Genomic DNA, 24,538 nt, shown 5'->3' with positions numbered 1-24,538 from the left:
CCAGACCAAGAGAAGAAGAAAAAAACGTTAACCGTAACACATACAAACCGTGATGACGTCACTTTCGACGCACAGGACGCAAAGACTTTACTTTCTCCCCACGCACAACATTGCAAGTTGACAGCTACAACACAACGGTTAGTAATGTAAACATGACGTTATTCCACAGATCAACTATAATCGGTAAACACTAACATAACAATAGCACCATTATAGCAAGCTGTACTATATTGCAGAAGAGTTTTTACATGTCATAAGGGTTATTTACATGTCTCAGTCCCAATTTGCTTGACAGCTGACAGCAACACATAACAAGCAAGTTTGGTTGGTTGTTATAATTTTCATTGCAAGGCCTACGGTATTAAGTTGTTGAGACATGCAAGTCATACAGGCTTCCATATAAATCATTTAGATGTATTTAATTCAAGATTTTGTCCAAATAAAACAAGATAAATTTTTTACAAATGTATATAAAGAGATATAAATATATATATTTCTATGAGTTTGTAGTTAGTTTATGCTATAGATAGTACAGTACGGTAGATACATGAATAATATTATTATAATTATATATGCCATTTAGCAGATGCTTTTCTTTCAAGGCAAATGACAGTTATGTGCATACACATTATTTATGAGTGATCCCGGTAATCCTACCCACCGTCCTGACATTGCAAGCCCCATGCTTTATCAATTGAGCTATAGGACTAGTATAATGAAGGCAGACTCTCTGTGTGTGGTATTAGAGGGACAGTGGCTCCTGAGGACCAGAGGAATAGCTGCCATGGGCGACACACTGGAGTTCAGTGACATTTACCAGGAGGTCAAAGGGTCATGGGTGAGTGCGTGCGTGTGTATGTGTGTGTGTGTTCTGCACAGCATCACATATCTGACAATGCAGTCAACAGTTAAAAACCATTGAAAACTATTCTAAATGTGTGTGTGTGTGTCTAGGTTTACTTCAGGTGTTGCTATACTGTATATGTATGTCAACACTATTTACTGTGTTTTCCCCAGAATGACGGCCGTCTGCGGTTCGGTAGACAGAGTGTGGTGTATAAGAGCAGTAAGACAGGGAAGGTGGACAGCATCCCAGCTGCGGAGCTGTCTCAGGCCCAGTGGAGACGTGTGTGTCTGGGACAGGGCATCAAGCTGACCACCAGCACCGGGCACATCTACAAATATGATGGCTTCAGAGACACGGTGACAAGAGGGATGGGAGGGAAGAGAGAGGGATGAGGGTAGAGGAGAGGTGCGGGGAGGAAAGGGGTAGAGGAGAGGAAAATAGGAGGGAGGGAGGTGCAGGAGGGTAGGAGGAGAGAGGAGAGGGAGGGAGATATCATTGAGGGGAGACAGAGAGATGAAGGGGAGGGAGGTATGGATGATGGAAGAGAGAAATAAGGAGAAAGGGGAGGAAACAGATAGAGAGGTGGAAAGAGGCAAGAATGGGAATGAAAAGAGTAAAGAGTGAGTTTGGAGTAGGAATGAGATCAGAGAGGAGTGTGGAATAGAATCATTTGAAACAGAAAGGTCAGCATGGAAAATAAACATTGTCTTCTCTCTCTCTCCACCCCTCTGTTCTCTACCCTCTCTCTCCACCCCTCTCCTCTCTACCCTCTCTCTCCACCCCTCTCCTCTCTACCCTTTCTCTCCAGGACTTTGAGAAGATCTCTGAGTACTTCAAAGCCCACTACAAAGTGGAGCTGTCAGAGAAGGAATTGTGTGTGAAGGGTTGGAACTGGGGCACCACCAAATTCTCTGGTAAGGACAACACTAACACATATTCAAGTTTTCAGAGGCCATTTTGAGTTGTAACATTTTGTCTCCAACACAGTCTAGTTTCTGTCCCCAGGCCCTCTCCTGTCATTCGAGGTGAGCGACAGCCCAGCGTTTGAGATCCCCCTGGCCAGCGTGTCCCAGTGCGCCACGGGGAAGAACGAGGTGACACTGGAGTTCCACCAGAACGATGAGGCAGAGGTGTCGCTGATGGAGGTCCGCTTCTATGTCCCGCCCGGGGACACTGCCACCACGGAAGAGGGGCCAGAACCTGTGGAGGTGGGGGGCTGTGTGTGAGTGTGTGTCTGGTATAGACTTGGAAGAAAGGAAAAACCCACACTCACTGAAATATTCTTCAAGTTTGAATAAAAAAATGTAGCAGCAGAGGTCAGAACGAACGTGATGGCAGCATTCATAAACGTCTGCTGTAGTCTTCCATATTAGTCCCGTGTTCAGATTCAGATTCAGAAAACGTTAATGTCCTCTAGAGGCAATTCATTTTGCAGCAGTTAAAGTACATACAGACAAGATCACATGTTAAAATGTAAAACACAACAACAGAACGAAGCATCTGACATTGACAGAATATTTACATTAAGTCGTCATTGCATTGCCTCTCATAGCCTCCAGTTTTATGGATGTTTTTTCGTTGTTTTTTTCTCTCCCCTTTTTCTCCCCAATTTCGTGATATCTAATTGGTAGTTGCGATCTTGTCTCGTCGCTGCAACTCCACAACAAACTCGGGAGAGGTGAAGGTCGAGAGCCAAAGTTCCCCCGAAGCATGATCTGCCAAGCCACACTGCTTTTTTTGTACACAATGCTCGCTTAACCCGGAAGCCAGCCGCACCAATGTGTCGGAGGAAACATTGTCCAACTGACGACCAAAGTCAGCTTCTATTATAGATGTTTTGGCCTTTTCAGTCCTGCAGATCAAACTCTTCCCCACAACAAACTTCAGTGTCAGGACTCAGTGACAAGACATCTCTGTCTGAATGAATGAGACTCTCAAACGGCTTGGACTGGCAGCGCAACTGAACTGCCACCAACCGTCAAGTTCAACTTTATTGGGATATAAGTTCTACATGTTAAAACTGAAATGCATGAGTATCTACAGGAGATTTGAACACAAGTCTCTGCCAATGCCACAAATGAATAACTGAAATGTTGATATTGTATGGAATGTGACATGTTTTGTCCTCCTCCCAGGTGTTTAGAGACCGTGTGCTGTCCAAGGCAGATGTGATCCAGGCTACAGGAGATGCTGTGTGTATCTTCAAAGAGCTGCAGTGTCTCACACCCAGGGGCAGGTACATCTTTACACACATATAGACACACCACTTTACACACACGCCTTTACACACGCCTTTGCACACACACTTTTGCATACATACCTTTACACACACACACACACCTTTACACGAACACCTTTACACACATATCTCATACAACTTTACACACATATAGACACACACCTTTACACACACACACATAGACACCTTTACACACAAATACACATATAAACACATACACACACACACACACACACACACACACACACACACACACACACACACACACACACACACACACACACACACACACACACACACACACACACACACACACACACACACACACACACACACACACACACACACACACACACATATACACACACACACCTTTACACACATATACACACACACACACCTTTACACACATATACAGTTGAAGTCAGAAGTTTACATACACATTAACCAAATATATTTAAACTCAGTTTTTCACAATTCCGGACATTTAATCCAAGTAAAAATTCCCTGTCTTAGGTCAGTTAGGATCACCGCTCTATTTTAAGAATGTGAAATGTCAGAATAATAGTAGAAGTAAATTATTTATTAAAGCTTGTATTTCTTTCATCACATTCCCAGTGGGTCAGAAGTTTAGATACACTCAATTAGTATTTGGTAGCATTGCCAATTGTTTAACTTGGGTCAAATGTTTCGGGTAGCCTTCCACAAGCTTCCCACAATAAGTTAGGTGAATTTTGGCCCATTCCTTCTGGCAGAGCTGGTGTAACGGAGTCAGGTTTGTAGGCCCCCTTGCTCGCAAATGCTTTTTCAGTTCTGCCCACAAATTGTCTACAGGATTGAGGTCAGGACTTTGTGATGGCCACTCCAATACCTTACTGTATGCAGGGGCAGGTAGGCACACACAATCCTTATCCATGCCAAACTACACCTTCAGCTGGGGGTGACGGTATCAAGATGTATCTCTTTCATTTGTGACTTTATTAAACAGCTGAACATGTAACTGGGGATAAGTAGAAGCTGATGGTCAAGTCAGAAAGTTCTGGAAGGGAGATATGATTCTCTGCCATAGGGTTGGCTGTGTAGACACCTATCCCCCTAACTTTGACTCTGTACCGGTACCCCCTGTGTATAGCCTTGTTATTGTTTTTTTTTATTGTGTTACTTTTTATTTAAATTGTTCTATTTTTACATTAGTTTATTTAGTAAATATTTTCTTAACACATTTCGTGAACTGCATTGTTGGTCAGTAAGCATTTCACAGTATGGTTGTTGTATTCCTGTTGTATTCAGAGCATGTGACAAAATAACATTTGATTTGAAATATAAACCTCTTGCACTGTCACACCCCCCCTCTCTCTCTCACACTCACTCTTTCTCTCTCTCAGGTATGATATCCGTATCTACCCGAGCTTCCTCCACCTCCACGGTAAGACATTTGACTACAAGATCCCCTACACCACTGTGCTACGTCTCTTCCTGCTACCACACAAGGACCAGAGACAGATGTTCTTCATGGTGAGTACTACTGGTGTTTGAATAGTCATCATACGTAAAGACCTCGAGATTGCATACAATTTGTATACCAATGTCCGTCTGTCTCCCTCTCACCTTCCCTCTCTCTCGCTTTCGCTCTCTCTTTCTCTCTATCTGTCTCTCCCTCACTCCGTCCCTCCCCCTCTCTAGATCAGTCTGGACCCGCCCATTAAACAGGGGCAGACACGTTACCACTTCCTCATCCTGCTCTTCTCCAAGGAGGAGGACCTCAGCCTCTCCCTCAACATGACAGAGTGAGAGAGAGAGAGAGAGAGAGAGAGAGAGAGAGAGAGAGAGAGAGAGAGAGAGAGAGAGAGAGAGAGAGAGAGAGAGAGAGAGAGAGAGAGAGAGAGAGAGAGAGAGAGAGAGAGAGAGAGAGATGTTATACCGGTACCACCTGTATATAGCCTCATTACCGTTATTTTATTGTGTTACTTTTTTTTATGTCTGTTTTTTATTTTTAACTTGAGTTTATTTAATAAATATTTTCTTAACTCTATTTTCTTAAAACTGCATTGTTGGTTAAGGGCTTGTAAATACGCTGCTGTATAATATCATTGGATTTGATTTGATTTGTAAGTGTATGAGATGAAATGGTAAATGTTAAAAGATATTGATCAGATTAGATAATGAGGTTCATATTTCATGCTTTTTGTTTAATTTATTTCTATTGTTTGTTCTCCTCTCTCTCTCCTCTCTCTCCTCTCTCTGTCCTCTCTCTCTCTCTCTCTCTCTCTCTCTCTCTCTCTCTCTCTCTCTCTCTCTCTCTCCCCTCTCTCTCGCTCTCCTCTCTATCTCTCCTCTCTCTCTCTCTCTCTCTCTCTCTCTCTCTCTCTCTCTCTCTCTCTCTCTCTCTTCTCTCTCTCTCCTCTCTATCTCTCCTCTCTCTCTCTCCCCTCTCTCTCTGTCTTTCTCTCTATCTCTCCTCTCCCTCTCTCCTCTCTCTCTCTAGGGAGGAGGTGGAGAGGCGTTATGGGGGGAAGCTCAGTAAGAACATGTCAGGTTCTCTCTATGAGATGGTCGGCAGGGTGATGAAGGCTCTGGTCAACAAGAAGATCACCGTGCCAGGAAACTTCCTGGGGTAAACACACACACACACACACACACACAGACACACACACACACAGAGAGAGAGAAACTTCCAGGAGTAAACACACATTCATACACACCCGTCTAAGACAAGACTCAACAACATGAATGTCAGCCGCGCGCAGTAGTCGACAAACTGTGCCGAATCCACATGTAAAATCAGCTGGAAATTAACGGAACAGGATGTACGCAAGTGACGTAAGTTCTGTGGTCAGAGCCGATAGGACAGCCACCTGCTGCACACAGCCGACGTTTATATGGGTCTGCTTCGTCTCCATCCCACTCGCATTACACTCTAAAATAGAACTTTCTCTTAAAACTCTCGACCTCTCTCCCCTCCAGTCACTCGGGGACCCAGTGTATAACGTGTTCCTACAAAGCGTCGTCAGGCCTGCTCTATCCTCTGGAGAGGGGTTTCGTCTACATACACAAGCCCCCCGTACACCTGCGCTTCGAGGAGGTGCTGTATGCCTTATAGTTTTCCTTATGGGACATTCAAGTATCCCTTTTTGGGGGGGGGGGTTCTTTCATTCCTTCATGCGTAGGCCTACATTGGACGATGAAGTCCTCTTCTACTTCTTCTACCCTCCTCCTCCTTCTTCTTCATCCATCCATCCAGGTGTCGTGTGTGAACTTCGCCAGAGGCACCACCACCACGCGCTCCTTCGACTTTGAGATCGAAACCAAGCAGGGCACCCAGTTCACCTTCAGCAGCATTGAGAGGTGATTTACATACACACCTTTACACACAAATACATATATACACGTATACACACACACACACACACACACACACACACACACACACACACACACACACACACACACACACACACACACACACACACACACACACACACACACACACACACACACACACACACACACACACACACACACACACACACACACACACACACACACACACACACACACACACACACTTATGCATGCACACACCTTTGTCATGTCTCTCACCTTTCACTTCATCCTCTCTCTCTCTATCTCTCTCTCGCTCGTTCTATCTCTCCGCCAGAGAGGAGTATGGGAAGCTTTTTGACTTTGTGACGGCCAAGAAGCTCAGCATCAAGAACAGAGGATTCAAAGAGGTAAACATCTCACCTGTTCACCTGTAAACTCCACTATTTCACTCTTTCATTAGATGTGCTTTCATCCCTTCATCCGCTGACCTGTCCTCTCTGTCTCTCTGTGTTGTGGTCCGGTAGAAAAAGGTTGGTCCTGTACGGAGGTGTTGGTTTGGTTTTAAACTGCATGGCGTGTGATTTGGTAGAATGATATGATCAGGATTGGGGGTATTAATTGCATTGCCTGTCTGTTATGGAATTGGGGTGGGAGGGAGGAGTCTAAACCTGTGTGTGTTATTACTGATGATATAGCAAATTAACACCTAACTTGGTAAGTGAGTCAACATTTTACATTTTGTTCACTGTGTATATGTATATTTCCCAGAGTTAGTTAGCATCTTTACATGGGATGTCTGCGTTTTACAATTAGAGATATTGCTGTGAATTACTACAGTGCTACTATGTATTTACTATGATACTACTGTGTATTTACTATGATACTACTGCATATTTACTATATTACTACAGTGTATTTTTGTCCTGTCAGGGTATAAAGGGTAAAGATGACATGTTGGAGGACTCAGACGAGGACCAGCACGATGCCTACCTGGAGAGGATGAAAGAGGAGGGCAAGATCAGAGAGGAGGCCAATGACAGCGATGACTCCGATGGAGAGAGCGGTGAGTGACAGGAGGCTTGGCCAATCAGAGGGCGAGAGCAGTGAGTGACAGGAGGCTGGGCGATTATTTAGGTTGGTTCGGTTTCAGTTCGAGTATTAAAAAATAATCACGGTTTTCAATTTTGGTTTAGATCATTTTTTTAAACAAATGCACCATACATTATGTGGGTTGAATACTGTAAAAACACTGAATAAAACAATGAATAAAAGTCCCATGATGGTAGTGACTGTCCATTACTGCTTATCACTTATTAATCATTTATTCACATTACTTTACTTTAATAAAATATTTCAATTGTTGTGTTTATTACATTTGTTTTATTTGATTAGTTTATTATTTAATTTGAAGTCATCATCTCATCTCTATAGAGCTGCTGCCTATGCGGTCTGACATGTTTTAGTAGTTCTTCAATGTAATTAAGCCGTACTTTTATCACCATACTACTAATACCAATTATCAATCACTTATATTATGTTTTTTTTTTAATACCCCACCAAGCAACTGCTCTCTACACCTCTCGATAACGCATTATTCTGTCTCTCGTGTCTGCCCTGACCGGACAAGTAGGCACGCAATGGATCATGGTCATTGTAGTTAATTACCATGTTTACTGCACTAAACAGTGTAGAATATTGGCCTGTTGGAGACTACAACTCCTTACTACATCACACAGTTCAGACTTGACCTGATTTATCTCTAGAGTAACTGCCCATTGGGGTCACAGAAAAAAAACGGAACGAAATGGAACTCAAATAATTGAACCGATTGTCAGTCAGTTAGTTCAGAGGGTGAGAGCGGTGAGTGACTGGAGGCAGGGCCAATCACAGATTTTTTCTCTTGTCTTCCAGATGAGTCTTTTAACCCTGGAGAGGAGGAAGATGACATAGCGGAAGAGTACGTATTCATTTTCAATCCATCACTCCCTTATCTTTACCGCTTTTCATCAGTCAATCACATTCCCTTCTCTCTTCTCATCCTGCCTCCCTCTCTCTCACTTGCCTCCTTTCTTTCACTGTCACACTTTCTCTTTCTCTCCCCCCTACGCATCTCGCTCTCTCTTTCTCTTTCCTTCTCTCTCAGGTATGACAGTAAGGCATCAGCCAGTGACAGCAGTGCAGAGGGGGGAGACGGTGACAGAGAAAAGAAGAAGAGACCAGCCAAGAAGGCCAAAGTGGTGAAGGAGAGGAAACCACGCAAGGTAAAGGAGGGAGGAGAGAGAGGGAGGAGAGGTAAAACTAAGTACCTCATCTGAAATGAACCCTCCCTTCCTTTCTATCGCTCAACCTCTCTCCTTATTTTTCCTCTTTCCTCTCTTTCTCTACCTTCACCTGTTTTTCTCCCTCTTCCCTTCCTCTCTACCTCCCCCTTTTCTCCCTTCTCCCTCCTTTACTCTCTCTCCCCAGAAGAAGCCGAAGGACAGTGGCGCCCCCAAGAGGCCGATGAGCGCCTATTTCCTGTGGCTGAACGCGAGCCGCGAGAGCATCAAAGCAGAGCACCCTGGGATATCCATCACAGAGATCTCCAAGAGGGCCGGGGAGATGTGGAGGGAACTGGGGAAGGAGCAAAAAGTGGTATGAGAGAGGGAGGGGGAGAGGGAGGGAGAGAGAGAGATACCAGTACTGCAATTGTCCTCCTCTCATCCTTCCCTCTTGTCTTTCTTTTGCTCTCCCTTTCATTAGTGTGTGAAAATGTAGTTCATTGTAATATACATCTTGTTGACTTATTGACTATCTCTGTCTTTCTTTTTCTCCGCCCCATTCCCATCTCTTTCTCTCTCTCTCTCTTTGTCTCTCCCTTTCTCTCTCCCTCTACCCTTTTCTCTCTCTGTCTGTCAGGAGTGGGATGGGAAAGCGGAGGAGGCGAAGAAGGACTATGAGGTAGCGATGAGGGAGTACAGAGAGAGTGGAGGAGGATCCTCTGCCCCCTCCAAAAAGTACAGTATCATGTCCCTGTTAAACACCTACAGTTGAAGTCCGAAGTTTACATACACCTTAGCCAAATACATTTAAACTCAGTTTTTAACAATTCCTGACATTCAATCTAGTAAGAATTTCCTGTTTTAGGTCAGTTAGGATCACCACTTTATTTTAAGAATGTGAAATGTCAGAATAATAGTAGAGAGAATAATTTATTTCAGCTTTTATTTCTTTCATCACATTCCCAGTGGGTCAGAAGTTTACATACACTCAGTTAGTATTTGGTAGCACTGCCTTTAAATTGTTTAACTTGGGTCAAATGTTTAGGGTAGCCTTCCACAACCTTCCCACAATAAGTTGGGTGAATTTTGACCCATTCCTCCTTACTCGCACATGCTTTTTCAGTTCTGCCCACAAATTTTCTATAGGATTCAGGTCAGGGCTTTGTGATGGCCACTCCAATATCTTGACTTTGTTGTCCTTAAGCCATTTTGCCACAACTTTGGAAGTATGCTTGGGGTCATTGTCCATTTGGAAGACCCATTTGAGACCAAGCTTAAACTTCCTGACTGATGTCTTGAGATGTTGCTTCAATATCTACATATAATTTTCCTCCCTCATGATGCCATCTATTTTGTGAAGTGCACCAGTCCCTCCTGCAGCAAAGCACCCCCACAACATGATGCTGCCACCCCCGTGCTTTATGTGTAGTTGCAAACCATAGTCTGGCTTTTTTATGGCGGTTTTGGAGCAGTGGCTTCTTCCTTGCTGAGCGGCCTTTCAGGTTACGTCGATATAGTTCTCGTTTTACTGTGGATATAGATACTTTTGTACATGTTTCTTCCAGCATCTTCACAAGGTCCTTTGCTGTTGTTCTGGGATTGATTTGCACTTTTCGCACCAAAGTACGTTCATCTATAGGAGACAGAGCGCGTCTCCTTCCTGAGCGACATGACGGCTGCGTGGTCCCATGGTGTTTATACTTGCGTACTATTGTTTGTACAGATGAACGTGGTACCTTCAGGCGTTTGGAAATTGTTCCCAAAGATGAATCAGACTTGTGGAGGTCAACCATTTTTTGGGCCTGATTTCTTTATATTTTCCAATGATGTCAAGCAAAGAGGCACTGAGGTTAAAGGTAGGCCTTGAAATACATCCACAGGTACACCTCCAATTGACTCCAATGATGTCAACTAGCCTATCATGACTTGTGTCATGCACAAAGTAGATGTCCTAACTGACTTGCCAAAACTATCGTTTGTTAACAAGAAATTTGTGGAGTGGTTGAAAAACAAGTTTTAATGACTCCAACCTAAGTGTATGTAAACTTCCACTCTTACAAAAAAAGGTTCTGGATAGAACCAAAAAGGGTTCTATGCTTGCTTCATATAGTGCATTCGGAAAGTATTCAGACCCCCTTCACCTTTTCCACATTCTGTTACGTTGTAAGCTTTCAAAAAAAAGTCAGCCAGCTTGGAGTTTGCCAAAAGGCACCGAAATGACCCTCAGACCATGAGAAACAAGATTCTCTGGTCTGACGAAACCAAGATTGAACTCTTTCACCTGAATACCAAGCGTCATGTATGGAGGAAACTGGCACCATCCCTTACGGTGAAGCATGGTGGTGGCAGCATCATGCTGTGGGGATGTTTTTCAGTGGCAGGGACTGGGAGACTAGTCAGGATCGAGGGAAAGCTGAACGGAGCAAAGTACAGAGAGAACCTTGATGAAAACTTCCAACAGGACAACGACCTTAAACACACAGTCAAGACAACTCAAGAGTGGCTTCAGGACAAGTCTCTGAATGTCCTTGTACCCGATCAAACATTTCTGGAGAGACCTGAAAATAGCTGTGCAACGACACTCCACATCCAACCTGACAGAGCTTGAGAGGATCTGCAGAGAAGAATGGGAAGAACTCCCCAAATACAGGTGTGCCAAGCTTGTAGCGACATACCCAAGAAGACTTGAGGCTGTAATCACTGCCAAAGGTGCTTTAACCAATGTAAATGTAATATTTTAGTGTTTTTATACATTTGCAACATTTTCTAAAAACCTGTTTTTGCTATGTCATTATGGGGTATTGTGTGTAGGTTGATGAGGGGGAAAACAATTTAATCCATTTTAGAATATGGCTGTAATGTAACAAAATGTGGAAAAAGTGAAGGGGTCTGAATACTTTCCGAATGCACTGTATGTACATGGCTTCTACATCTACATCTACACCAAAACCTGAACTATAGACCTCGGTTTAAAAGCTGACAGTGTTTTATATACCTTTATTTTATTTTAAATCCTGTGGCTCTGTTGGGCTAAATTGCTGTGAGCGCCGCTATCTATTCCGGGATCCTGCCAGATTCCGTATAGGAGGACAGACGAGAAAGCCCAGCTAGCCTGGCTTGGCGGGCTCAAATGGAGGCCGCTATCTAATGCAGGAACTGTGTTTACTTTGCTTTGTTCCGGGACAAGCAAGCAAGTAGCAAACCTACATAAGCTACTGGGGAACCCACGTCCACCTACTTTTTATTTTTCTTCCACCCCAGTAGCCGGACAGCGCTCTGGTCTGGTGGTAGATTCGCCGCCATGTCGCGGCTCTCCACAGCCGACTGGCCGGTGCTTGGCAGGGTTACATCCCCGAAGGGGTCTCCCTCTTTCCCAGTGAACGGAACTGTTCTCGACCCAACCAACCAGCCATGGAGTTACGTCACTCGCCTTGGACGACGAAGAAGGTGTCCTCTGGCAATGGTGGTCTCCATGAGATGTTGAGCCCGGAACTGACACAGACCAAAAACAGATTTGCCGCCCTGGATCCAGAGGTTCCAGCGCCTTTGTCCTGGTTGGGTTCCCAATCAAGAACCTATCTGGAGGTAGCTGTGTCTTCGTCCTCTGTTCTGTCTCCCTCTCCGGTAGCTTCTACCTTGTGTTCAGATCCTCGGACCGTGAGGCTGCCTGAGAGACCGGCCCATTCAACATCACCAGCTGTCATCATAGGCAGCTCTATGGTGGGAAACATCTCGGTTCCCAAGGCAAAAACCCTGTGCTACCCAGGAGCACAAGTACAGAACATAACAAGGCTGCTTCCAACTGTTCTACCACAGATTCCGGGAGCTGACACTGTCGTAGTCCATGTGGGGTCAAACGACATCAGGAGGGCTAGCATGGAACATTTGAAAATGGATTTTAAAGAACTGATTTTACCATTAAAATAATTTCAGGTCCAGTACCACCGCGGGTGTGAAAGATTCAGCAGACTGCTGGCATTACACATCTGGCTAAAAGACTACTGTAGCTCTGCTGGAGTCACTTTTATTGATAACTTTGACACCTTCTGAAACAGAAGATACTCTACAGGAATGACGGAGTCCATCCATATCATCTTGGCTCCTGAACTCTGTCCACGCATTTCAAGGCTGCGTTGAAACAATGATCCAAGACCAGCTGTCACGCCCTGACCTTAGAGAGCCTTTTTATGTCTCTATTTGGTTTGGTCAGGGTGTGATTTGGGTGGGCATTCTATATTCTGATTTCTATGTTTTGTGTTTCTATGTTTTGGCCGGGTATGGTTCTCAATCAGGGACAGCTGTCTATCGTTGTCTCTGATTGGGAATCAGACTTAGGCAGCCTTTTTCCCTTTTGCTATTGTGGGAAGTTATCTTTGTTAGTGGCACTATTGCCCTCGTAAGCTTCACGGTCGTTTCTTTGTTTTGTTGGCGACATTCATTAAAATAAAGAAAATGTACGCTCACCACGCTGCGCTTTGGTCCACTTCTTCAGACGGTCGTGACACCAGCTCGGTTAATCCCTAACATTGTGACAATGAGTCGTCATAATGCTGCATCAAATGTACATGATTTTAGGGGCATTGTAAAGAACACAATGTATGTAATTTAATTGATGTACCCCTAATTGCACCGAATACATCTGTTCATCCTACAGCTATTGTAAGCCGTAATCATGAGCCTATAAACCAGAGTTACACTGTTAGCACTGAGGCGGTGTGCAATAGTAGGAAGACCACTTTATGCCGCTCACCCTGCACTATCAGCTCCAATGTAAATAACATGAGGAAGTCTACCTCTGATAAGCTTCCCAGTAAAGCATGAAAAACAATCAAGCAACCCATAAAAGTGCTAAAAATAGCCCATATTAACATATGTAGCCAAAGAAACAAGGTCCATGAAGTCAATAACTTGCTTGTAACAGATGACATTCATATTCTGACTATCTCTGGAACTCACTTAGATAATACCTTTGATGATACAGTGGTAGCAATACATGGTTATAACATCTACCGAAAAGACAAATGCCAACGGAGGTGGTGTTGCAGTCTATATTCAGCACCACATTCATGTAAAGCTTAGAGACGATCTAATGTTAAATACTGTTGAGGTAAAATGGCTACAGGGTCATCTGCCTCACCTAAAGCCCATTCTTGTGGGAAGCTGCTATAGACCACATTTAAGTCATTTAGCAGACGCTCTCCAGAGCGACTTACAAATTGGTGCATTCACCTTATGACATCCAGTGGAACAGTCACTTTACAATAGTGCATCTAAATCTTAAAGGGGGGGGGGGGTGAGAGGGAAACCACCAAGTGCTAACAGTCAGTATCTGGGTAATATGTGTGAAATGCTTGATAATGTACATGATATCAACAGAGAAGTATATTTTCTGGGTGATTTAAATATTGAACGGCTATCATCAAGCTGCCCACTCAGGAAAAAACATCACACTGTAACCAGTGCCTGCAACCTGCATCCGTGTTGTCAGTCAACCTGCCAGGGTAGTTACAAACAGCACAGGAGTTAACAGGAGTTAGGAGTTAAATCATCAACATGTATTGATCACATCTTTACTAATGCTGCAGATATTTGCTTTATAGCAGTATCCAAATCCATAGTATGTAGTCTTCACAATATAATAGCCATATCTAGGAAAACCAAAAGTTCCAATGGCTGGGCCTATTATAGTGTATAAGAGGCCATACAAGACATTTTGTAGTGATTCATATGTTGATGATGTAAAGAATATTTACTGGTCTGTGGTGTGTATTGAGGAGCAGCTAGACACTTCACTTGACGCATTTATGAAAATACTTATTCCAGTTACTAATAAGCACACACCCATTAAGAAAATGACGGTAAAAACTGTTAAATCCCCTTAGATTGATGAGGAATTGAACAATTGCATGGTTGAGAGGGATGAGACAAAAGGTATGGCAATTAAGTCTGGCAGCCCAACTGATTGGCAAACGTACTGCAAATTAAGAAATCATGTGACTAAACTAACGAAAAAATAAACTACACTATGAAACAAAGAAAAATTATAGAAAGAATTGTAGTAAAAAGCTTTGGGGCACCTTATATGACATTTTGGGGAAAAAAGCTAACTGATGGCTCATTCATCACAAAGCCCACTGATATTGCAAACTCATTTAAGACTTCATTGGGATAGGGGGCAGCATTTTCACTTTTGGATGAAAAGCATGACCAGAGTAAACTGCCTGCTACTCAGTCCCAGATGCTAATATATGCATATTATTAGTCATATTGGATAGAAAACACTCTGAAGTTTCTGAAACTGTTTGAATTATGTATGTGAGTATAAAATAACTCATATGGTAGGCAAAAACCTGAGAAAAAATCCAACCAGGAAGTGGGAAATCTGAAGTTGGTTGTTTTTCAACTCAGCCCCTATTGAAGATACAGTGGGATATTTTGGTAATCTTACACTTCCTACACCTTCCACTTGATGTTAACAGTCTTTAGAACGTTGTTTCAGGCTTCTACTGTGAAGGGGGGCTGAATGAGAGGGGAATGAGTCAGAGGTCTGGCAGAGAGCCATGGGCTCATGACTCGTAGTCATGTGAGAGCGACCTAAGTTCCATTGCTTTTCTACAAAGGAATTGTCCGGTTGGAACATTTTTGAAGATTTATGATAAAAACATCCTAAAGATTGATTCTATACTATGTTTGACATGTTTCTACTGACTGGAACGGAACTTTTTGGACTTTTTGTCCGACCTTTCTTGCCCGTGCCTCGTGGGTTTTGATTTGTATACTAAACGCGCTAACAAAAGGATGTGTTTTGACATAAATTATTAACTTTATCGAACAAATCAAACATTTATTGTGGAACTGGGATTCCTGGGAGTGCATTCTGATGAAGATCATCAAAGGTAAGGGAATATTTATGATGCTATTTCTGACTAATGTTGACTACACAAGATGGCGGATATTTCTTTGGCTGGTTTGGGCTCTGAGCACCGTACTCAGATTATTGCATGGTATGCTTTTTTCGTAAAGTTTTTTAAAAATCTGTTGTCTTTATTTTTGTTTTCTTTCTCTGTTTTCTTTATATTTTGGTTAGGTCAGGGTGTGACTAGGGTGGATATGCTAGTTTTTGTATTGTCTATGGGTTTTGTATTGTCTAGGGTTTTTGTATGTCTAGGGTTTTGTAGGTGTAGGTATTTGTATGTTTATGGTGGCCTGATATGGTTCCCAATCAGAGGCAGCTGTTTATCGTTGTCTCTGATTGGGGATCATATTTAGGTAGCCATTTCCCTTTGGTGTTTGTGGGATCTTATTCTATGTTTAGTTGCCTGTCTGCACTATTCATATAGCTTCACGGTTCGTTTTGTTATTTTGTTAGTTTGTTCAGTGTTTCAATCTTTAAATAAAGAAGAATGTACTCATACCACGCTGCACCTTGGTCTCATTCGTATGACGAATGTGACAGTGACTTGGTGGTGACCTAACATAATCGTTTGTGGAGCTTTCGCTGTAAAGCTTTTTTGAAATCAGACACTGGCTGGATTAACGAGAATTGTATCTTTAAAATGGTGCCTAATACTTGTATGTTTGAGAAATTTGATTTATGAGATTTCTGTTGTTTGAATTTGGCGCCCTGCAATTTCACTGGCTGTTGGCGAGGGGTTCTGCTAGCGGAACCCCGTTCCCAGACAGGTTAATGACTTTTTCATTGGCAAGATAAGCATACTTAGGGATGAAATGCCAGCAACAAAGGCAGACACTACCCATCCAAGTATATTGGACCAAATTATGAAAGACAAGAATTGTACTTTTGAATTCCTTGCAGTCAGTATGGAAGAGGTGAAAAAATGATTGTTGTCTATCAACAATTATAAGCCACCAGGGTCTGACAATCTGGATGGAAAATTACTGAGGATAATTGCAGAAGATAATGCCACTCCTATTTGCCATATCTTCAATTTAAGCCTACTAGAGAGCATGTGACAAATATTTAGTAGGAAAACCTTTTGTTATCATTTCGATGTCTCCAGATTGACTTTAGATGCAGCTATCTGTTATGCAGGTGAATGAGGACCCAAAAGCGACTTGGCGAAAACAGAGTCTTTAATCCAGTAAAGTTACTTTACAAACAAAAGGCATAATACTACTCGTAATGACGAGAACAGACTGGAGACTTGATCAAGAACTGCAGGTTGCCTCGGGAAGGCACTTGAACGTAGCAGACTCAGACACCTGCTCACCACGCAGCATCTGAGGGAAACACGACACGACAGGGCAATACATAGACACAGCACAGTGAACAATAGACAAGGATCCGACAGGACAGGAACGGAAAACAAGGGAAGAAATAGGGACTCTAATCAGGGGAAAAGATAAGGAACAGGTGTGGGAAGACTAAATGATGATTAGGGGAATAGGAACAGCTGGGAGCAGGAACGGAACGATAGAGAGAGGAGAGAGAGGGAGGGGGAGAGAGAGGGATAGAAAAAGGGAACGAACCTAATAAGACCAGCAAGGGGAAACGAACAGAAGGGAAAGCATAATGACAAGACAATCTAAGACAAAACATGACAGTACCCCCCACTCACCGAGCGCCTCCTGGCGCACTCGAGGAGGAATCCTGGCGGCAACGGAGGAAATCATCAATAAGTGAACGGTCCAGCACGTCCCGAGACGGAACCCAACTCCTCTCCTCAGGACCGTAACCCTCCCAATCCACTAAGTATTGGTGACCCCGTCCCCGAGAACGCATGTCCATGATCTTACGTACCTTGTAAATAGGTGCGCTCTCGACAAGGACGGGAGGGGGAGGGAAGACGAACGGGGGTGCGAAGAAAGGGCTTGACACAGGAGACATGGAAGACAGGATGGACGCGACGAAGATGTCGCGGAAGAAGCAGTCGCACAGCGACAGGATTGACGACCTGGGAGACACGGAACGGACCAATGAACCGCGGAGTCAACTTACGAGAAGCTGTCGTAAGAGGAAGGTTGCGAGTGGAAAGCCACACTCTCTGGCCGCAACAATACCTTGGACTCTTAATCCTGCGTTTATTGGCGGCTCTCACAGTCTGTGCCCTGTAACGGCAAAGTGCAGACCTCACCCTCCTCCAGGTGCGCTCACAACGTTGGACAAACGCTTGAGCGGAGGGAACGCTGGACTCGGCAAGCTGGGATGAGAACAGAGGAGGCTGGTAACCCAGCAGACTACTCTGAAACGGAGATAACCCGGTAGCAGACGAAGGAAGCGAGTTGTGAGCGTATTCTGCCCAGGGGAGCTGTTCTGCCCAAGACGCAGGGTTTCTGAAAGAAAGGCTGCGTAGTATGCGACCAATCGTCTGATTGGCCCTCTCTGCTTGACTGTTAGACTGGGGATGAAACCCGGAAGAGAGACTGACGAACGCACCAATCAAACGACAGAACTCCCTCCAAAACTGTGACGTGAATTGCGGGCCTCTGTCTGAAACGGCGTCTAACGGGAGGCCATGAATTCTGAACACATTCTCGATAATGATTTGTGCCGTCTCCTTAGCGGAAGGAAGTTTAGCGAAGGGAATGAAATGTGCCGCCTTAGAGAACCTATCGACAACCGTAAGAATCACAGTCTTCCCCGCAGACAAAGGCAGACCGGTAATGAAGTCTAGGGCGATGTGAGACCATGGTCGAGAAGGAATGGGGAGCGGTCTGAGACGACCGGCAGGAGGAGAGTTACCCGACTTAGTCTGCGCGCAGTCCGAACATGCAGCCACGAAACGGCGCGTGTCACGCTCCTGAGTCGGCCACCAAAAGCGCTGGCGAATAGACGCAAGAGTGCCTCGAACACCGGGATGACCAGCTAACTTGGCAGAGTGAGCCCACTGAAGAACAGCCAGACGAGTGGAAACAGGAACGAAAAGGAGGTTACTAGGACAAGCGCGCGGCGACGCAGTGTGCGTGAGTGCTTGCTTAACCTGTCTTTCAATTCCCCAGACTGTCAACCCGACAACACGCCCATAAGGAAGAATCCCCTCGGGATCAGTAGAAGCCACAGAAGAACTAAACAGACGGGATAAGGCATCAGGCTTGGTGTTTTTGCTACCCGGACGGTAAGAAATCACAAACTCGAAACGAGCGAAAAACAACGCCCAACGAGCTTGACGGGCATTAAGTCGTTTGGCAGAACGGATGTACTCAAGGTTCTTATGGTCTGTCCAAACGACAAAAGGAACGGTCGCCCCCTCCAACCACTGTCGCCATTCGCCTAGGGCTAAGCGGATGGCGAGCAGTTCACGGTTACCCACATCATAGTTGCGCTCAGATGGCGACAGGCGATGAGAAAAATAAGCGCAAGGATGAACCTTATCGTCAGACTGGAAGCGCTGGGATAGAATGGCTCCCACGCCTACCTCTGAAGCGTCAACCTCGACAATGAATTGTCTAGTGACGTCAGGAGTAACGAGGATAGGAGCGGACGTAAAACGTTCTTTTAGAAGATCAAAAGCTCCCTGGGCGGAACCGGACCACTTAAAACACGTCTTGACAGAAGTAAGAGCTGTGAGAGGGGCAGCAACTTGACCGAAATTACGAATGAAACGCCGATAGAAATTAGCGAAACCTAAAAAGCGCTGCAACTCGACACGTGACCTTGGAACGGGCCAATCACTGACAGCTTGGACCTTAGCGGAATCCATCTGAATGCCTTCAGCGGAAATAACGGAACCGAGAAAAGTAACGGAGGAGACATGAAAAGAGCACTTCTCAGCCTTTACGTAGAGACAATTCTCTAAAAGGCGCTGTAGAACACGTCGAACGTGCTGAACATGAATCTCGAGTGACGGTGAAAAAATCAGGATATCGTCAAGATAGACAAAAACAAAGATGTTCAGCATGTCTCTCAGAACATCATTAACTAATGCCTGAAAAACAGCTGGCGCATTGGCGAGACCAAACGGCAGAACCCGGTACTCAAAATGCCCTAACGGAGTGTTAAACGCCGTTTTCCACTCGTCCCCCTCTCTGATGCGCACGAGATGGTAAGCGTTACGAAGGTCCAACTTAGTAAAGCACCTGGCTCCCTGCAGAATCTCGAAGGCTGATGACATAAGGGGAAGCGGATAACGATTCTTAACCGTTATGTCATTCAGCCCTCGATAATCCACGCAGAGTACCGTCCTTCTTCTTAACAAAAAAGAACCCCGCCCCGGCCGGAGAGGAAGAAGGCACTATGGTACCGGCGTCAAGAGACACAGATAAATAATCCTCGAGAGCCTTACGTTCGGGAGCCGACAGAGAGTATAGTCTACCCCGAGGAGGAGTGGTCCCCGGAAGGAGATCAATACTACAATCATACGACCGGTGAGGAGGAAGGGAGTTGGCTCGGGACCGACTGAAGACCGTGCGCAGATCATGATATTCCTCCGGCACTCCTGTCAAATCGCCAGGTTCCTCCTGAGAAGTGGGGACAGAAGAAATGGGAGGGATGGCAGACATTAAACACTTCACATGACAAGAAACGTTCCAGGATAGGATAGAATTACTAGACCAATTAATAGAAGGATTATGACATACTAGCCAGGGATGACCCAAAACAACAGGTGTAAAAGGTGAACGAAAAATCAAAAAAGAAATAGTCTCACTGTGGTTACCAGATACTGTGAGAGTTAAAGGTAGTGTCTCAAATCTGATACTGGGAAGATGACTACCATCTAAGGCAAACATGGGCGTAGGCTTGTCTAACTGTCTGAAAGGAATGTCATGTTTCCGAGCCCATGCTTCGTCCATGAAACAACCCTCAGCCCCAGAGTCAATCAAGGCACTGCATGTAGCACCCGAACCGGTCCAGCGTAGATGGACCGACATAGTAGTACAGGATCTAGATGAAGAGACCTGAGTAGTAGCGCTCACCAGTAGCCCTCCGCTTACTGATGAGCTCTGGCCTTTACTGGACATGAATTGACAAAATGTCCATCAAATCCGCAATAGAGGCACAGGCGGTTGGTGATCCTCCGTTCCCTCTCCTTGGTCGAGATGCGAATACCTCCCAGCTGCATGGGCTCAGTCTCTGAGCCAGAGGAGGGAGATGGTTGCGATGCGGAGCAGGGAAACACCGTTGACGCGAGCTCTCTTCCACGAGCTTGGTGACGAAGATCTACCCGTCGTTCTATGCGGATGGCGAGAGCAATCAAAGAGTCCACACTGGAAGGAACCTCCCGAGAGAGAATCTCATCTTTGACCACTGCGTGGAGTCCCTCCAGAAAACGAGCGAGCAGCGCCGGCTCGTTCCAGTCACTAGAGGCAGCAAGAGTGCGAAACTCTATAGAGTAATCCGTTATGGATCGATCACCTTGGCATAGGGAAGCCAGGGCCCTAGAAGCCTCCCTACCAAAAACTGAACGGTCAAAAACCCGAATCATCTCCTCTTTAAAGTTCTGGTAATTGTTAGAACAATCGAGCCCGGCCAGTAAGGAGTGAAATGACGTAAGCAACCCGAGCTCTCTCGCTAGAGTATGTGTTGGGTTGGAGAGAGAACACAATATCACACTGGGTGAGAAAGGAGCGGCACTCCGTGGGCTGCCCGGAGTAGCAAGGTGGGTTATTAACCCTAGGTTCCGGAGGCTCGGCAGGCCAGGAAGTAACAGGTGGCACGAGACGAAGACTCTGGAACTGTCCAGAGAGGTCGGAAACCTGAGCGGCCAGGTTCTCCACGGCATGGCGAGCAGCAGACAATTCCTGCTCGTGTCTGCCGAGCATGGCTCCTTGGATCTCGACGGCAGTGTTACGAGCATCTGTAGTCGCTGGGTCCATTCCTTGGTCGGATCCTTCTGTTATGCAGGTGAATGAGGACCCAAAAGCGACTTGGCGAAAACAGAGTCTTTAATCCAGTAAAGTTACTTTACAAACAAAAGGCATAATACTACTCGTAATGACGAGAACAGACTGGAGACTTGATCAAGAACTGCAGGTTGCCTCGGGAAGGCACTTGAACGTAGCAGACTCAGACACCTGCTCACCACGCAGCATCTGAGGGAAACACGACACGACAGGGCAATACATAGACACAGCACGGTGAACAATAGACAAGGATCCGACAGGACAGGAACGGAAAACAAGGGAAGAAATAGGGACTCTAATCAGGGGAAAAGATAAGGAACAGGTGTGGGAAGACTAAATGATGATTAGGGGAATAGGAACAGCTGGGAGCAGGAACGGAACGATAGAGAGAGGAGAGAGAGGGAGGGGGAGAGAGAGGGATAGAAAAAGGGAACGAACCTAATAAGACCAGCAGGGGGAAACGAACAGAAGGGAAAGCATAATGACAAGACAATCTAAGACAAAACATGACATATCTAGCTGGCTAAGATTGAGGAGAGGCCACCGGATTTTAGCTCGCTAATGTTAGCATTGCTAGCTATTTTTGACAAACTTTGCTAGCTAATGACAACATTGCAATCTGTCTAAAGTCAATTTGACGACATGATAATGCTAGCACAGTTGTTTCCTACTAAATATGTGACTACTTTAGCAATGTCATTGTATTTCCAAGCACTGTAATGTAATTTAAATCTAACAGTAGTTAGCCTCTGTCCAGAATGACTGGGCTTATCACCACATTAGGGCACCACGATGGCACCACCGAGTGACGGAGGTGCAACCTATGAATATGAAGCAAGTACTAGAACCCTTTATGGTTCTATCCGGAATCTTTTTTTCTAAGAGTGTAGATACAATTGATGCACTACTTGTACATCATTTGCAGTATATATAACGTGGGGTGGTTTCCCAGACACAGATTAAGCATAATGCTAGACTAGAAATAATTTATAATTGAGATTCTCCATTGAACATACTTTTTAATCCAGGACTAGGTTTCTGTCACGCCTGCTCCCGCTTCCCCTCTCTGGCGCTCGAGGGCTCCCGTCATTACGTACACCTGTCACCATCATTACACGCAACAGAGCTCATTGGACTCAACAGGACTCCTTTACTTTGTTGATTGCCCCTTTATATCTGTCTGCTCCTCAGTTTGTTCCCCGTGTCAGCATTATTGCCGTTTTGTTTTCCCCTGTCCAGACGCTGTCCATTTTCTTATCCTGTCCATGTTTCATTCAATGTTCCCTCCCTGTACTTGCTTCTCGTCTCCAGCGTCGGTCCTTACAGTATCATAGATTATCACGAAAGAGTTTTGCTAAACATAACAGCAAAAGGTGCATCATATTTGAAGTATTTTTGTCTGAATGTTTGCTTATTTATCATGTCTTTAATCTATCACTTCCTCTTTCTCATGTGTTCAGGGAGAGGAAAAAGAAGAGAGGGAAGAGTGATGAGAAGAAGAAGAAGGGGACGTCTGGTGGAGGGAGGGAGCGAGAGAGGGAGAGGACAACAGGAAATGACAGCTTTAAGAGCAGGGAGTTTATCTCCAGCGAAGAGAGCTCCTCAGAGTCAGACAGAGGCAAGGGCAAACGCAAACGCAAGGTGAGGACACATATGCACACACACACACACACACACACACACACACACACACACACACACACACACACACACACACACACACACACACACACACACACACACACACACACACACACACACACACACACACACACACACACACACACACACACACAATGTACTTCACATATAAAACATTTTGCGACAAGTATGGCATTTCAGACAATTGTTCTGTTTAATCATGTTCACACTTCTTCTTTTACCCTCTCTCTCTCTCTCTCCCCCCATCTCTCTCTCAGGGTTCAGATGATCTAGAGGAGGTGGCCTCGACCCCACCCAGTTCTGACTCAGGATCAGACTGAGGCGCGCCTGAGAGGAGAGAGAGAAAGAGAGGGAAGAACATGGAGAGGGAAAAGAGGGCAAAGTGTGGAGAGGGGTTGTGAACTCTCTACCGCCCTCCGTTCCTCTCTCTCATACGCTTGTTCTATTCTATTTTAAAGCACAGGAATCAAGTATGAAGATAATTCATACCGATGTATTCAAAAATATTCTGTCCAGGAATTGTAAAACGATCCCCCTCATCTCAGGAAGCGAAATACTGTATTTAATGATTTTAGCCCAGTGCAAAAATCCCATAACCTGACCAGTGTCATGACTACATTTCCCAGCTACACATGCATGACACTGTCTGTTGGTTTAGGCTGTGAACAACTCAGGTAAAAACCCTTGCCTGCTGTTAAATGTAGTTTTCCAGAATATTACTAAATTAAATATTATAAGTAAATGCTCTTTTCCATGTCTTGAGTGTTTTGGTGCTGACTGGCGTAAATGCTGTCTTTCATATAACGTTACACATGTTCACAAACACACACACACATAAACAACCATTTGCTATTAGCGAAGCACAATAAACATTCTATGGTTATTCCACATGGTTTAGAAGGATGTGTGGTGTTGGACTGAGTTAAAGGAAGGAGGAGGGCTGTGATTTCAATATACCATAGTGTGGTCAACTATGAGCAGTGCGAATGACGGAGAGGAACGGAGAGAGGGATGGATGGAGGAGGCCTGTCTTTTAAGTGTCTGTGCTCAGACCACTTACTAGGTAATCTAATTGAAGGTGTGGATGAGTTTTATTTATCATCTATTAAGTCACTTCCCTTTCTCTCTCCATCTCTTTCTCTCAGTCTCTCCCCAGCTGTCTTTCTCTTTCTCCCCCTCTCTCTCCTTCTCCAATTTCTAAGGAAATCTAATAACAAGTTGGAAAGAACTTCCTAGTATCTGTATTTTCTAACGGCGCCACAATCATCATTATGAGAAATATAACTCTCTGGGCGCATCCCAAATGGCGCCCTATTCCTTATATAGTGCACTACTTTTGACCAGGGCCTATAGCGTGTAATTTGGGACTTAGCATCTGTCTCTCTGTTAGCCCAGAGGGTTATG

At 44.8% G+C, this 24,538-nt stretch overlaps 1 protein-coding gene across 4 annotated transcripts; it reads left to right on the top strand.

Moving 5' to 3' along the window:
- Positions 1–58: 58 nt before the first annotated feature.
- ssrp1b (structure specific recognition protein 1b) lies at positions 59–23,890 on the top strand. 4 transcript variants are annotated; one of them, XM_046326779.1, is made up of 20 exons: positions 59–137; positions 747–838; positions 1,018–1,203; positions 1,656–1,761; positions 1,853–2,055; positions 2,983–3,083; positions 4,472–4,601; positions 4,770–4,873; positions 5,572–5,700; positions 6,051–6,168; positions 6,328–6,431; positions 6,745–6,817; positions 6,935–6,940; positions 7,341–7,473; positions 8,322–8,367; positions 8,554–8,671; positions 8,880–9,044; positions 9,309–9,406; positions 22,933–23,113; positions 23,392–23,890. In XM_046326779.1, exons 2-20 carry the CDS (start codon positions 785–787, stop codon positions 23,452–23,454), a joined length of 2,118 nt encoding a protein of 705 aa, XP_046182735.1. In that variant the 5' UTR covers positions 59–137; positions 747–784; the 3' UTR covers positions 23,455–23,890. The 4 variants fall into 4 exon arrangements, with proteins under 4 accessions (XP_046182735.1, XP_046182737.1, XP_046182736.1 ...); XM_046326778.1 differs by having other exon boundaries at positions 64–137; positions 8,877–9,044; XM_046326781.1 differs by lacking the exon at positions 6,935–6,940.
- The last annotated feature ends 648 nt before the right edge of the window (positions 23,891–24,538 follow it).

Source organism: Oncorhynchus gorbuscha, linkage group LG24 (assembly GCF_021184085.1).
Source record: "Oncorhynchus gorbuscha isolate QuinsamMale2020 ecotype Even-year linkage group LG24, OgorEven_v1.0, whole genome shotgun sequence".
Taxonomy (NCBI): Eukaryota; Metazoa; Chordata; class Actinopteri; order Salmoniformes; family Salmonidae; genus Oncorhynchus; species Oncorhynchus gorbuscha.
Note: the sequence above shows the minus strand (reverse complement) of the source record. Positions and strands in the feature narration are given on the sequence as shown.

Bases quoted from the DNA above. Each gene is read 5' to 3' on its own strand.
- ssrp1b (XM_046326778.1), top strand. From the start codon at position 785: ATGGGCGACACACTGGAGTTCAGTGACATTTACCAGGAGGTCAAAGGG. The intron at 3,084-4,471 runs GTACATCTTTAC...TCTCTCTCTCAG, and splicing joins TGTCTCACACCCAGGGGCAG to GTATGATATCCGTATCTACC. The intron at 4,874-5,571 runs GTGAGAGAGAGA...CTCTCTCTCTAG, and splicing joins CTCTCCCTCAACATGACAGA to GGAGGAGGTGGAGAGGCGTT.